The sequence below is a fragment of the Triticum urartu genome, chromosome 7A (genome assembly GCF_056163025.1).
Source record: "Triticum urartu cultivar PI428250 chromosome 7A, HENAU_Tu73, whole genome shotgun sequence".
NCBI classification, from domain to species: domain Eukaryota; kingdom Viridiplantae; phylum Streptophyta; class Magnoliopsida; order Poales; family Poaceae; genus Triticum; species Triticum urartu.
In genome coordinates, this window is record NC_141879.1 from 742,411,272 (window position 1) to 742,426,690 (window position 15,419).

The 15,419-nt window shown below is 49.1% G+C and overlaps 1 protein-coding gene and 1 pseudogene across 1 annotated transcript; one reads left to right on the forward strand and one right to left on the reverse strand.

The window, feature by feature from the left end:
• Positions 1 to 6,006: 6,006 nt before the first annotated feature.
• On the forward strand, positions 6,007 to 6,516 carry LOC125528532 (uncharacterized; annotated as a pseudogene).
• A 1,533-nt stretch (positions 6,517 to 8,049) lies between these two features.
• On the reverse strand, positions 8,050 to 13,613 carry LOC125554631 (uncharacterized). The gene is made up of 5 exons (XM_087535094.1): positions 10,310 to 13,613; positions 10,045 to 10,193; positions 9,094 to 9,280; positions 8,590 to 8,981; positions 8,050 to 8,447 (listed from the first exon to the last, which is right to left on the reverse strand). The coding sequence occupies exons 1-5, from the start codon at positions 11,415 to 11,417 to the stop codon at positions 8,247 to 8,249; spliced, it is 2,037 nt and encodes a 678-aa protein (XP_087391220.1). The 5' UTR covers positions 11,418 to 13,613; the 3' UTR covers positions 8,050 to 8,246.
• Between the last annotated feature and the right edge of the window lie 1,806 nt (positions 13,614 to 15,419).

Sequence of the window (15,419 nt, forward strand, 5' to 3'; positions counted from 1 at the left end):
TAACTTATGCTAGGGTTCTGGGCTGTTAATTTAACTTGGCTGCTCTCTGTATTTGTGGCACTCTAATTGGCTTAGCTATTGGATTTTCTAACTAGTTTTGGTTGCTCAAATGCATAGGTACACCTGTGCATTTGTGGTGGCTTTAACTGGGTAAAATCCAATTGGTCTTGGTCATTTGGACAGTGCAAATGATCTGGTCTTGCACTACTGGCTGTTCTGTGTTTGTTGCTGCTGCTGTTTTTCTGCCTATAAGGGCTGAATTCGTTCTACCATGCTGCTAGACATTACTAATGTTTGATTAAATAAGCATGGGAAACATTCAGATGTTAACTTCTTTTCTTTCTACCATGCTGCTAGACATTACTAATGGCATGTTGAAGCTTCTTGGCAGCATGTTAATAAATAATATGGCATCTGATTGATCTATGTCAGGTATGTCAGATCTCCAAAATGATATATATATATATATATATATATATATAATATATATATATATATATACTTAGTTACCTATGTTATCTCTAATATGCTTAGTTTCCTATAGGTTAGCTCCAAAATAACTTATGTTAGCACAAAATGATCAAGTTTACATAATAAGCTTATAGTCTTCTTCTTATTCTTCTTCTTTTCCAAAATGACATAGTTTAGCTTCATTTTACCTAAGTTGGCTCTAATATGCTAACTTAGAGCTTATATTCTTAGTTTCCTGTAGGTTAGCTCCAAAATTACTTATGTTAGCACAAAATGATCAAGTTTACATAATAAGCTTATAGTCTTCTTCTTATTCTTCTTCTAGTATTCTTCTAGTGTTCTTCTAGTGTTCTTCTTCTTCTAGTATTCTTCTAGTCTTCTTCTTCTTCTTCTCTTCTTCTTCTTCTTCTTCTTCTAACTTCTTGTTTATCATTTTGCAGATTTGATTTAATTCACAGAAGCTTGCATGGATGGAGTCCTTCTTTTCCATTTGTGTTTTTATTTTGTATCAATGTGAAACTTTTGTGAATTGATGGATAACGATGTTGGATGAACAATGTGAAACTTTTGTAATATGTAACGATGGAACTATGTGTTGGCTATGTATGTATATATGATGAAACTTGTGTGTTGGATATGATTTTTATATGGATGCTTGTTGTATATATATGTGTTGGATATCTCATATGTGAAATAGTGACCTGAGATTAAGAAAAAAAGAAAAAAAAATTAACAAAATTGTTACTAATGGCGAACTTCCATGTGGTGCGCCATTAGTATACCAGATACTAATGGCGCACCTGTGGGACACTAATGGCGCACCTGTGGTGCGCCATTACTAAAATATACTAGTGGTGTGGTACTAATGGCGCACCTGTAGTGCGCCATTAGTAAGCCTTTTCCTAGTAGTGCCCGGCTTAATAGGGATGATAGACTGCTCATATCAATAAAGAATCCCTTCTTTTCCAGAAGCTCATTTAAAAACAACTCCAAATTTAGGTGTGCTTAGCTTGGAGTAATTTCAGGATGGGTGACCGACTGTGAAGTTGGTCCCAGATGCGGGCGTGTGAGGACAAAGTGCGCAGGAAAGCTAGTGTTGATTTGTGCGGCCGGTCTAGATCGCAGCGGTAGTAACGACCAGTAACTGGCGGGTGTGTCCGGGGTGTTACACGCACGTCATCATATTACCAAGGCACATACGGATTGCGTCGAGGAGTCACTCGGCCATAATACTGATCATCACATCCTGGTGGAGTCAAGTCCCCACAACATGGCGGTGCATCGCGCCAGAGTGGGCGGGCTTCACCTCGATGAGGTGGAGATGCTACACAAGTGAGGACAAAGTACATAGGAAAGACTAGTACTGATCTGTGGGGCCAGTCTAGATCTCGCCGGCAGTAACAACCAGTAACCGGCGGGTGTGTCCGGGGTGTTACAGACGCGTCATCATATTACCGAGGCGAATATGGATTGCGTCAAGAAGGATTCACTCGTCCATAATACTGATCATCACGTCGTGGTGGAGTCAGGTCCCCACAACAAGGTGGTGCATCAAGACTAAGTGGGCGAGCTTCGCCTCGATGAGGTGGAGATGCTACACAAGTGAGAAAAAGTACGCAGGAAAGACTAGTATTGATCTGTGGGGCCAGCCTATATCTTGCTGGCAGTAACAACCAGTAACCGGCGGGTGTGTCCGGGGTGTTACAGACGCGTCATCATATTACCGAGGCGAATATGGATTGCGTCAAGGAGGAGTCACTCGTCCATAATACTAATCATCACGTCGTGGTGGAGTCAGGTCCCCACAATATGGCAGTGCATCAAGACTGAGTAGGCGAGCTTCGCCTCGATGAGGTGGAAATGCTACACAAGTGAGGGCAAAGTACGCAGGAAAGACTAGTATTGATCTGTGGGGCCAGTCTAGATCTCGCCGGCAGTAACAACCAGTAACCGGCCGGTGTGTCCGGGGTGTTACAGAAGCGTCATCATATTATCGAGGCGAATATGGATTGCATCAAGGAGGATTCACTCGTCCATAATACTGATCATCACGTCGTGGTGGAGTCAGGTCCCCACAACATGGCGATGCATCAATACTGAGTGGGCGAGCTTCGCCACGATGAGGTGGAGATGCTACACAATTGAGGAAAAAGTACGCCGGAAAGACTAGTATTGATCTGTGGGGTCAGCCTAGATCTTGCCAGCAGTAACAACCAGTAACCGGCGGGTGTGTCCGGGGTGTTACAGACGCGTCATCATATTACCGAGGCGAATATGGATTGTGTCAAGGAGGACTCACTCGTCCATAATACTAATCATCACGTCGTGGTGGAGTCAGGTCCCCACAACATGGCAGTGCATCAAGACTGAGTAGGCGAGCTTCGCCTCGATGAGGTGGAGATGCTACACAAGTGAGGACAAAGTACACAGGAAAGACTAGTATTGATCTGTGGGGCCAGTCTAGATCTCGCCGGCAGTAACAACCAGTAACCAGCGGGTGTGTCCGGGGTGTTACAGACGCGTCATCATATTACCGAGGCGAATATGGATTACGTCAAGGAGGATTCACTCGTCCATAATACTTATCGTCACGTCGTGGTGGAGTCAGGTCCCCACAACATGGCGGTGCATCAAGACTGAGTGGGCGAGCTTCGCCTCGATGAGGTGGAGATGCTACACAAGTGAGGAAAAAGTGCGCAAGAAAGACTAGTATTGATCTGTGGGGCCAGCCTAGATCTTGCCGGCAGTAACAACCCGTAACCGGCGGGTGTGTCCGGGGTGTTATAGACGCGTCATCATATTACTGAGGCGAATATGGATTGCGCCAAGGAGGAGTCACTTGTCCATAATACTGATCGTCACGTCGTGGTGGAGTCAGGTCCCCACAACATGGCGGTGCATCAAGACTGAGTGGGCGAGCTTCGCCTCGATGAGGTGGAGATGCTACACAAGTGATGACAAAGTATGCAGGAAAGACTAGTATTGATCTGTGGGGCCAGTCTAGATCTCGCCGGCAGTAACAACCAGTAACCGGCGGGTGTGTCCGGGGTGTTACAGACGCGTTATCATATTACCGAGGAGGATATGGATTGCGTCAAGGAGGAGTCACTCGTCCATAATATTGATCATCACGTCGTGGTGGAGTCGGGTCCCCACAACATGGCGGTGCATCAAGGCTGAGTGGGCGAGCTTCGCCTCGATGAGGTGGAGATGCTACACAAGTGAGGAAAAAGTGCGCAGAAAAGACTAGTATTGATCTATGGGGCCAGCCTAGATCTCGCCGGCAGTAACAACCAGTTACCGGCGGATGTGTCTGGGGTGTTACAGACGCGTCATCATATTAACGAGGCGAATATGGATTGCGTCAAGGAGGAGTCACTTGTCCATAATACTGATCATCACGTCGTGGTGGAGTCAGGTCCCCACAACATGGCGGTGCATCAAGACTTAGTGGGCGAGCTTCGCCTCGATGAGGTGGAGATGCTACACAAGTGAGGATAAAGTGCGCAGGAAAGACTAGTATTGATCTGTGGGGCCAGTCTAAATCTCGTTGGCAGTAACAACCAGTAACCGGCGGGTGTGTCCGGGGTGTTACAGACGCGTCATCATATTACCGAGGTGAATATGGATTGCGTCAAGGAGGAGTCACTCGTCCATAATACTGATCATCACGTCGTGGTGGAGTCAGGTGTCAGGTCCCCACAACATGGCGGTGCATCAAGACTGAGTGGGCGAGCTTCTCCTCGATGAAGTGGAGATGCTACTGAGCTCCAAGCTCCATGCGGGTTGTGGGACGACTAGATGGTTTCAACCCGAGCTGACTTGGAGAGAATCTGATTGTCAGACTATGTGACAGCTGAACTATGCACCATAGCTGCCTTCAACAAGGCTTGAATATGTGGAGGAACAAGGCCTTATCAAATACTCCCTCCGTTCCAAATTACTTGTCGCAGGTATGGATGTATCTAGATGTATTTTAGTTCGAAATACATCCATTTCTGCGACGAGTAATTTGGAACGGAGGGAGTACTCCGTATCAAGCAAAGACCCGGGGATGACGTGAGGAACTATACAAGTTCAGACCTCTCAAGCTGGAGGTAAAAACCCTAGCCCTGTTCCCCGGGGAGAGTGTTTTTGCGTACGAGTGTATGAGTACAAATGTTGCGAACCCATACTAGGTGCTGAAGGGGAGCTTCTATAGAGTTCGCTATCCCCCACACATATTATGTTACACGTGAATTGAGATTAGCACTTATACATGGCGACTACTGATAGTAACGGGAGTCTTGATGTTGAGAAATAACGCCAGGTATTATGATAGCAGTAAAGCCAGGTATTATGCTTCTATCATCCGAGTGAATCTCCATTCGGCTGACTGGCCCGAGAAGCTTTTTATTAATTCGTCGCAGTGTTTACAGGGATGGATGGAAGTTCTCCAGGGTGTCCTAACCAAACATGACGAAAACCTTCGCCATGTTTAGTTGGTATACCAGTACCTAAAGAATGTGGGCTTAGGCCCCTAAGGGCTTCTGATGGGTTTGAATCACTATGGGCCTACCAGGTAGGAGATGACCACGTCAAAGTTGGGTGCAATAAGCCGCGGCATCGAACTTGGCATGGCTGGTGCGTGTATCGGCGCGCACCGGACGCGTCGGGCGCTCCGGATCCGCGGGGTGTGCGTGCGTAGGTGTGCGTGTGTGAGTGCGTGAGCCGGCGCGTGTGTGCGCGGGGCCACGGCGTGCTGTTAGCGAGCAACCAGGAGGGGTAGACCGCGTCGGGCACGCGGGGAGGCCGTGGCGATCGCATACGGGCATGGTGCGTGGACGCGGCCAGAGTGCGGAGGACGTTGGGAAGTGGGTGGGCGAGTGGGTGCGAGGCAAGACCTAGCATGTCAGTGCTCGCGGGTATATAACCCTGGTTCCCCCTGTAGCTCGTTGACACGGTCGAGTTCATGCTCGAGGAAAGAAAGAAGTGTTCGTGCGCTGGAAAAACTTGTGTGTCCACCACTCTTCTGATCTTCTTCTTCATCCTTCTTTCGGTCGAGCCACGGCAACAAAGAGTGAGCTAGGTGCGAGGGAGAGGAGAGCTAGGGCTAGGGAGTGGCGGTTCCAACAATTGGCATCAGAGCCACGTGAAGGTCAGGGCGCGCCGGCGATGTCGATCATGCCCTACGGCAGCGGAGCGGGCGAATCGCTGCCGCAGCTGGTGCCGCAGCTCATCGGCAACAACTACACGGCATGGGCCATCAAGGTCGAGGCAGACCTCGACGCGGCCGGGCTGTGGGAGGCGGTGGTCGTGCCAGAGGACGCGGCGGTGGTCGTGCCGGAGGACGCGGCGGTGGCCGTCATCGCGAAGAAGGACAAGCCCGCGCGTGCCTACCTCCTCAGTGCCCTCGCAGAGAACTTGCTGCTGCAGGTGGCGTCGAAGAAAACCATGGCGGAGGTGTGGGCGAGCCTCAAGGCCAGGTATGTCGGAGCTGATCACGTGCGGGCGGCTCGGCTGGGCACGCTGTGCGAGGAGTTTGACCTCCTGCGCATGGCGGACGCCGAGACCCTGGATGACTTGGCCGGCAGGCTCGGTGGCATGGCGGCGCGCTACGCGGTGTTGGGCTCAACCCTGGAGGACGTTGCTCTTGTCAAGAAACAGCTCGACTCGGTGCCGGACCGCCTGTATGCGGCGGTGGCCGGGATCGAGTAGTTCTGCGAAGTCTACACGATGGCGTTCGAGGATGCGTTGGGGCGGCTGAAGGACTTCGACGAGAGGCTGCGTCGGCGCGGGCAGGACGGAGGCAGCCATGGCGGCGATCAGTTGATGTTCACTGGAGCGCAGTGGCGGGCGCGGGAGCGGCAGCGAGGCGGAGCTCGGGACGACGACGACGGGGCGCGCATCGAGGCGTCGGGCTTCAGCGGCAACAGACGAGGCCGGTGGTACAAGTGTAGTGAGCGGGGTCACTTCAAACATGACTGCCCGCAGTGGAAGAAGGCACCGGCGGGCGAGCGAGCACTGCTGGTGGATGGCGACGTCGAGGACGCCGGGTTGCTCTGAGCCGTGGCTTAGGGCGCATGTGTTGGGTGCAATAAGCCGCGGCGTCGAACCTGGCACGGTAGGTGCGTGTATGGGCGCGCACCGGACGCGCCGGGTCCACGGGGTGTGTGTGCGTAGGTGTGCGTGTGTGAGTGCGTGAGCCGGCGCGTGTGTGCGCGGGGCCATAGCGTGCTGTTAGCGAGCAACCAGGAGGGGTAGACCGCGTCGGGCGCACGGGGAGGCCGTGGCGATCGCGTACGGGCGCGGTGCGTGGACGCGGCCAGAGCGCGGCCGTGGGGAAGTGGGTGGGTGAGTGGGTGCGAGGAGAGACCTGGCATGTCAGTCCTCGCGGGTATATAACCCTGGTTCCCCCCTGTAGCTCGTTGACACGGTCGAGTTTTTGCTCGAGGAAAGAAAGAAGCGTTCGTGCGCTGGAAAAACTTGTGTGCCCACCACTCTTCTGATCTTCTTCTTCCTCCTTCTTTCGGTCGAGCCACGGCAACAGAGAGTGAGCTACGTGCGAGGGAGAGGAGAGCTAGGGCTAGGGAGTGGCGGTTCCAACAGTCACATGGCTCCCATTTTTGCTCTTGATTGGTGATGAGGAGAAACTAACGAAAGGCAGGATTTTCTCGGTCTTCTATATTTTTCAAGTTTTATTTATCCAGGCGATTTTTGCAGATCAGGTGCCACGTACCAGAGAGAGGGGATTGTAGAAGAAGAGGAAGAACATCTTCATGTCATCAGGTCAACACCCTTTCATTTATTTTTCCAATTCATTTTTGCTCCCTGCTTTTACTTGTTATTACGGGCCAACTATGAAATTCAAATTGCCCCGTCGGCCCGCTGCGAACGTCCACTCCCCCACACCCCATTCGCAGGCTAACAGGCCCGGTTTTGTTTTAGAGGGCAAATATTCTGCAGACCCGGTTAAGGCAGTCTCTGATGGATTGCACGAATTGAATAGCACAAGAAAGTTGGGACAGGTTTCTTCCAAAAAAAAAAGTTGGGGAAAGAAGCTGATATGGAAACAGAGCTCTTCTTCTCCAATCCATCAAATCAGCCACAAAAAACAGAGAGCCAAGGGGAGGGGAGGGATGGCAGATCTGGGACAAGATCCAAAGCAAAAGAGATCAACTACTGGGAAGAAAGAAAAACATGTGGAAATAGAACTTATGAAACTGATGCTTTGTTCATCCAAACACACACATGGAGAAAAAGGGTGGGGAGAAAAGATAGGGGCACTGAGCATATTTCTCTGGACAAACACTGCATTGTTGAAGACTGGTTCTTCTTCTAGCTAGAAAGATGATAAAAAGCTAAGGTGATGTGACCACAGATAGATGTTTTGTTATACAGCAAGGGGAAGAGGATGCTCTGTTTCCTTGTGAAGAGTTTTGCAAAAGCACTGCAAAGGAAATGATGTTCCAGTGTCTTATTATAGGCCTAGTGTAAAAAGGACAAAGTACCGGAATGATCATTCACGATTTAGTAAAATATTACGTCCACCATGCCCATAGCACTCAGTCGCATAAGAGTCAGAAACAGTTGGATAATAAGCACCTGAAAAATGGCAGATAATACTCAATAACTATGTCTCCAAGCACATATCACAATTTGCTCCTACTCTATCTATGTATCTATATAGTTTTTACAGGCAACACTGCCCCCCTCCAGCGATTCGATCATATCGGACTGGGAAATGGACACTCTTCTAGAGCACAGTATCATCATCATCATACAATGGCTGGAAACTATACGTCGGTACCAGCAGACATTGAGATGTTAGTAAGTGCCGCCGCTACGTCTGCCATGTCAGGCCTTAGGCTGGCTGCTGGATTTAGACACATCCGCGCAACCGAAAGAACCTGAAGCAGTGCTTTCTTGTTGTACTTGTTGCCAAGCGCTGGGTCGGCGTACTTTGTAAAATCATTTCTCCTGCTCAAAGGCATGGCCTGAAATATAGAGCAACAGAAGTCACATTAAGTAATCTTCATCGCAGTAATACCTTCCTAGTGATAAAGAGATTTGTAACATTGGGCAGAAGCAAGGAATTGTTCTTCAAAACAAAAAGAAAACGCAGGAAGTGATACTTACCCATTCAGCAAGGGTAGGCTCAGCTCTGCTAAGTCTCCGTCCTAAAGCGTTTCTTCCTGTGATAACCTCCACTATGACAACACCAAAGCTGAAAACATCTGACTTGATAGTCAACTCACCACTCTCAAGATACTCCGGCGCACAATACTCAGGTGTACCCATCACTCTAGTTGGAACATGAGTATTGTCACCAGGTGGACCTAGCTTTGCCAAGCCAAAGTTAGACAACTTGGGATGGCATTCCTCGGCAAGCAAAATGTTCCCACTTTTCACATCACCGTGTATCTCTGGTGGGTTGCAGTTAACATGCAAGTGCTTCAGGCCTTCAGCCGCTCCAGCAAGTATGTTTATTCTTGTATTCCAATCGAGTGCCTTCTTATGTGGGGAAAGATCTAGATGAAATACAAAACAGAATTCTGCTTAAACAAACTTTTGCTTATTAAGCAACAAAGTAAGGAAGCAGAGAACAGAATTATTAGTATATTGTGTAGTTTAGTACCATACCGAAAATATGTTTTTCCAATGAGCCCAAAGGCATATATTGATAAATCAAAATTCTATGATCATCCTCGGCGCAAAAGCCACCAAGCTTTAGAAGGTTTGGGTGATAAATCCTGCTCAACGCCATAGCTCCTGTGCAGAAATCTTTCTTCCCGTGCAATCCATTGGGGTTGAGAACCTTGATAGCTACCTGTGACAGCACCATACAAGCGAATCATATACTACACCATCTCCTCAGAAAAAACAACCTCAGTAACCCATAGCATGAATCGTCGACCACATTAAAAAATATGAAACGAAATGCTATGGCTGTTCTTGACATACAAAAATTACAAGTGTGTGTAGAATCTTGAAGTAAAATACCAGTCATTTCTTTTCCAGTAAAAAAAAGTCTTAAAGTAAAAAGTCTTATATTGTGTTAAGATTAGTTGTATCTGGATATTAGAGATGTAGGGGCAGTTTGCCACCTGCACAATATGCTTGCTATCTCTGTAGCAATACAAAATTAAACCGAACAACTTTTAATTAAACTGACTTACATTGCACGTTTTGTGTGCACATCAGAGGGCTTGCAGTTAGTTTATAGGATGGAAGATGGTAAAAATATTTGTATATTAACAAATATGATCATATGTAAACTTGATATGTTTTTTTTGTTCCAATATGCTGCTGCACTTCGAAGATAATACTGAGAGGAAAAGGAAAGGTAGCAACAGCACGCAATGAAACGTGCAAACATATTCAATAATCTCACACAAACCAAACATATGCTTGTTATGATACACCCGAAGTTCAATCAGCCCTAAAATGTCTTATATCACTTGTTGAACTCAGTTTAACTTGTGATCATACTGTCATTCATGTGAACTGTCTATTGTAGAAGGAAAATATCTTCCAGCTTAACATGGCTCAATAATTGAACTGTCTATTGAAGTATAGAGCACATGAACTTACATTATTGCCATCTAGCAGCACACCTTTGTACACCTTAGCGGACCTGCCTTCTCCGAGGAAGTGATCTCTCCGGAAGCCTAATGTCGCCGCATTTATCTCCTGAAATGTGAATGACAGGTGATGGGTATCCAGAGCAGGGCTTGAGATATCTGCAGAAATAAAAAACCAGCGTAGTTGTCACTTGTCAGGGATGGAAGAGCCTAAACGCATCCATTGTCCAAATAACTCCAAGTATGCAACAACAATAAGGACCAGCGTAGTTTACCTTGAAAACTTTCTGTTCCCAGCATCTTCTTCTTCTCGAAGAGGACCAAATTGGTGCAGTCTAGAGTTCGCTTTGTCCCACCGAGAATCTCCGCAGCACCGTAGATAATATGCTTCAAGATATTGCCCCGTTCCATGAGGGGGGACTTGCCGATCTCCAGAACAAGCAATCGCCTGGCTTCGTTCCAGGAGGTGGAGGCGGCTTGCCTGAGAGGCCCAGATGAGATGCAGGCGCCCTGCCCCACAGGAGGCGCAGGGGAGGGGTCTTGCTGAGGACTGGAGCTCCTCACCGGAAGAGCAGGCGCAGGGGAGGGGTCTTGTTGAGGCAGACTGGAGCTCCTCACCGGAAGAGCAGGCGCGGAGCGGAGAGCAGGCGCAGGGGAGGGGTCTTGTTGAGGCAGACTGGAGCCCCTCACCGGAAGAGCAGGCGCAGGTGCCGAGGCGGCCCGAACAGGAGCCGGGGAGAAGGAGGCGGCCCTGGCCACCATCTTCCTCCTCTTGCTTGAACTGGCGACGCCTTGCTCCCCGATCTTCCTCTTGTTGATGGGATTGGCGACGCCGGGCGCGTCCCTCCCTCCGTGCGGACTCACGTAGATCTTGCACAAGGACAATCCGTCGCCGCCTTGGCGCGCCTCTTCCTCGCCGACGAGGATGAGCTCTTGCATCATGAACCCCGTACCGATCTTCTCCCCGTGCGACCCCAGCTCGGTGTATAAGAAGGTGCGGCGAGTACCTTGAATCGCCTCGGAGACGAGCGGCACCGGGGCTCGATCCGACCTCCAGAACCCCCCGGGGACGCTCCTCCTCTCTCTGTAGTCGCCCGCCGTCTTCGCGCGGACCACGCTCAGGAAGTAGAGGGCCGACGAGCTGTCGGAGGCGGTGGCAGGCGCGTGCGACTCCAGGAGTTGTCGCGGGTTGTAGCCGTATATGTCCACATCGAGGAGGATGTACGGCGGGAGCATCCACGCGGGGACGCCCCTCGCCCAGAGGCGGAGCACCCCGAGCAGCTCCAGGTGGCCGGCGTCGGTCGCCGGCGGCGGCACGGCCCCTGGATGCGGCAGGAGGGGGCCTGCCGCGGCGGGCGCCTGCCTCCCTCGGTTGATTTCCATGCCAGATTGCTGTTGGTTGCGGTTGGGATTTGGGTTTGGTTGCGGTTGGTTTTGGCAGCTGGGCGGTATTTGAAGGTGGGGCGAGGAGGACGAGGGAGGCGGCTGCGGGAAATTCGATCTCTGTCGGTCTCTGTCTCAAGTTAACTGAAGAAGAAAGTTCAGACGAGGGACAGAGGAATTGGGTGTCCCAACTTAACTGAACTGAAGTAAAAAAAAAAACCTGGTTCAGAGTTCAGAACTCAGAAGCTAAGGCAGAAGTCTGGTTCAGAGCTCAAAGGAGTTGGATGAATATATCTGTACAGAGAAGAGAAGATGCTATGGCGCCAACGCGCTCGAGTCACTACTTCAGAGAGGGGGAACAAATCACCATATGTATTTTCAACGAAAAGCCGCATGTCGACAGAGGGAAAATAAGATCAGGGAAACTAAAAGATGCAGAGGGGAACTTGGTTCAGGAAAAGAAGCAGATTGAGGAAATGGCAACAGATTTATTTATTTTTCAAGAAATTATGCGAAACTGATGATACTGCTGAACCTGATGTTGCGGCTGCCGTTGCGGGACGGGGGAAGCAAACAGCTCTGTCTCAAGCTGACTGAAGAAGAGATTTCAGATGAGGGACAGAGGAATTTGGTGTCCCAACTTAACTGAAGAAGAAATTTCAGAAGAGGGACAGAGGAATTGGGTGTCTCAACTTAACTGCAAAAGAGATTCCAGATCAGGGACAGAGGAATTGTCTCATCTCAACTTAACTGAACTGAAGAATCAGGGTAAATGTTAACAACCCAGCTATGATTCAAAGGTTGCAAGCCATTGATGGAGGAATTGGAAGCTAACCTAATGGAATTCATGGAGGGGATAGGGGAGGAAGACGGGCAGTACAGGAACAGGAAAGCGGAGAAGACGACACCACGCCAAGCTGAGGGCGAAGCCCTTCCGTTTGTCCCCGTCTTCAGATGCCTTTCTGTTCTATTTGTACTCATCTCATGTAGTAGTTTGCTGGCAGGCCCGGGCCCAAGAGGCGCCCCTCTGTACGGCCCAGCTACAGAGAGTGAGGCCACTGACATTCCCTCTTCCTTAAATTTCGGCTTGCCCTCAAGCCGACTCAATGTGGAAACCACCGGGATCCCATGGTACTTGATGCTTCATGACTTCGCAAAGGTGGCGGTGGGTGCCGTAGTTGAGGCGGAACTTGCTCAAGGAAGTAGTCGCCGCTGATGTTCACTTGGTCACAGAAAGCATTGAGGTAATAGTGTTGGTTGACAGAGACGTTGTCAGAGCATGGTTGAGGCAGTGGCCGTGGTAGTAGGTTGGAGCTACAACATTCCTCCTTCCTATTACTTCAGCTTGAGTGAAAAGTCCGAAGAAATAGAGAAGGGCCCAGATGCCTGGATCCCCTGACAACTTGCCTTGACAAAACTCCACACTGCAGGAGCTCCATATGGCAACATAAGCAAGGAACTGAAATGCCCGTGGAACAACGAGGAACACCCAGAAGCACATGACGGTCCATACGCCATCGGTAACAACAACATATGCAACAGGAATCCATACACTGTCACCTGGATCCAAAGTCAGCATATCTCAGCAGGAGAGCACTCGGCCATGGATTGCAGATATGTATTGTCAGGAACAGAGCACGCATAGCAGTAGTCAGCTTGGATACTGATGATGATATTGAAACCAGATATCTTCCATGAGCTCACTTCTGTGGAACAAAATTCAGTGGTCTGTAGCATAACCAAACATGCAGTAATAGGTCTATCGTCAGTTATCCTCCAAATCATCAGCCACGTGTAATGTTGACCAGGAACATGCCGCAACGATGGAGACCAGGCTTTCAACTCAACTGAAGTCCACGAACAACTGAGAGGTCGAACACAAATAGCTGCAGTTATATCAATGCTAGCTAGGTATTTGGTACCAGCATTTGTTTGCTGTCCAGGATCCCACGGCAATGCCAAGAAAGCAGCAAACAAAGGTGTGGATCACATCGTACTCAGAGATGAGGCTACACACTGAAGCAATGGTGATGCAGTAGCGTTGGTAATCAGGCATGTTGGCAATGCGCTCCAGGGAAAGATGTATGTGCATGTCATGAAGAATAAAATGTGTTGGTGTTGCTTCGAACAATCCTTGCCTCTTGGCAACATCCGGGCATGCTAAGTCAAACAGCCATGCAATTTCCACTTGGTGTTTTTCAGCATATTAGATCATCCTGAAGAAAAAACATGAAGAATAAGCTCATCAATTCCCAGCAATTGCGAAATAAATTCTGGGAAGCACAAGAAGATATACTGTACTTGAAATTGGGGTACTGGCTTAATAAAATTGGAGTAATGGCTTGCTGAAATTCAGCTCAACCTCGTTGACATTCAGAAAAATCTTCAGTGCCGAGGGGGAAGAGCATCAAACCGGGTGACCATCTTGGTGGCTGGAGGCGCAGCTCCCTCGCCTAGCTTCAAGCTGCGGGGCGTGTGGGGGTGGCTCGGTGGCGCGTCACCACGCCGGCCTTCAAGATGAGGGGGGAGCGACGGCGCGGTGGTCGTCGCGGGGCGAGTCGGCGTGGACGGCGCGGTGGCCAGCGAGAACGCGGAGAGGCAAGGCGGGGGCGGGGGCGGGGGCGGGAGCTGGGCGGGCAGAGAGACGGCGGCCAGCCAGCAAGGTGGAGGTCAGCCGCGGCGGCGTGTGGGTGGGGAAAGGGGACAAGGTGAGGGAGCCCGATCCTCTAACATGCTACCGTGTTCTTCTTGTGTAAAAAAGTGAAGGGAAGTCAGGGAGCTTATGAATTGAAATTGAGTTATTTTGAAAAAGGTGAAATGAGTTTTTTTTAATGAATTAAAATGAGTCTTCTAAAATTGAAATTGGTATCTCATGAATTGAAATTGATATTTTAGAAATTGAAATTGGTCTTTTCAAAGTTGAAATTAGCATTGTTCATGGGCTAAGAGTGGAGGAAAGTCAGGTTATTGTAGCTTACCCGACTTTCCTTCGAATGATAGAGAATCGAGGGGATTTGTCGGCGCTCGCTGATCTTGACATGGGAGCGTTAGATCGAAGGGCAAGGGATGGATCGGCCCGCTTTGGCACGAAGAACGCTGGCTCGTCCAGCTCGGTGATAGTGAAGATGGCGGAGGCGATGGGCAACTCCCTTATTGATGGATGATGTACGGATCGAGGCAAAACATAATTGGCCGGTGGAAGGGAAGATTTTGTACCATAATTTGTCCCGTATATAGACGATCTTCGTGCCCTCCGCCCGTCTTGGGGAAACCCTAGAGGTCTTGTTTTTCGTCCGCTGTGAGAGAACATGTCTGTCGCTGAATTTGAAACCCTATGTGATATGGACACGGTTTGGGAAGGATCGTCATGGCACGTGAGCAAGCATGCGGTGATCCTGGAGAAATTTGAAGAATTCATGCGCCCATCATAACTCAAATTTGATAAACTTCAGATTTGGGCAAGAGTGATATTCTTCCTTATAATCTGAGGAACAGCACTTGAGGTCTTTGGATCGCCTAACAAATTGATAAGGAAGCAAAAGTTGTGCCAATTCATCTGGTGGGTGGTTAGAGTCACAATTGATGTGTAAAAACCCTTGAGGATATGCATTATTTTTTATTTGACACTGAGAAACGACGAGGATTGGTATGATATACAATATGAGTAACTTCCCCACTTCTGTTTTCCATGTGGTCGTTTGGGACATTCAGATTTAGTATGTCCAACATCGGGTGCTAGAGATGATGATGATGGAAATCTTCTGTTCAAAAAATGGTTTAAGAGCACGGATGGACGGAGGAAAGCGTGTTTTGGGGAGAAATGTTCGGGCGACCAGCAGAGTTAGTGGCATGGTAGGCGAGAGGTGTCAATTCGGAGGTGACGTCTGCTCCAAAGAAGAATCAATGAACAAGCGCAAGGGAGGACCTCGGCAACTTAAATTCTTCAACATTTTTTAAATATATGGTCAACATTTTTTCTGTACACATTTAACATTTTTCAAA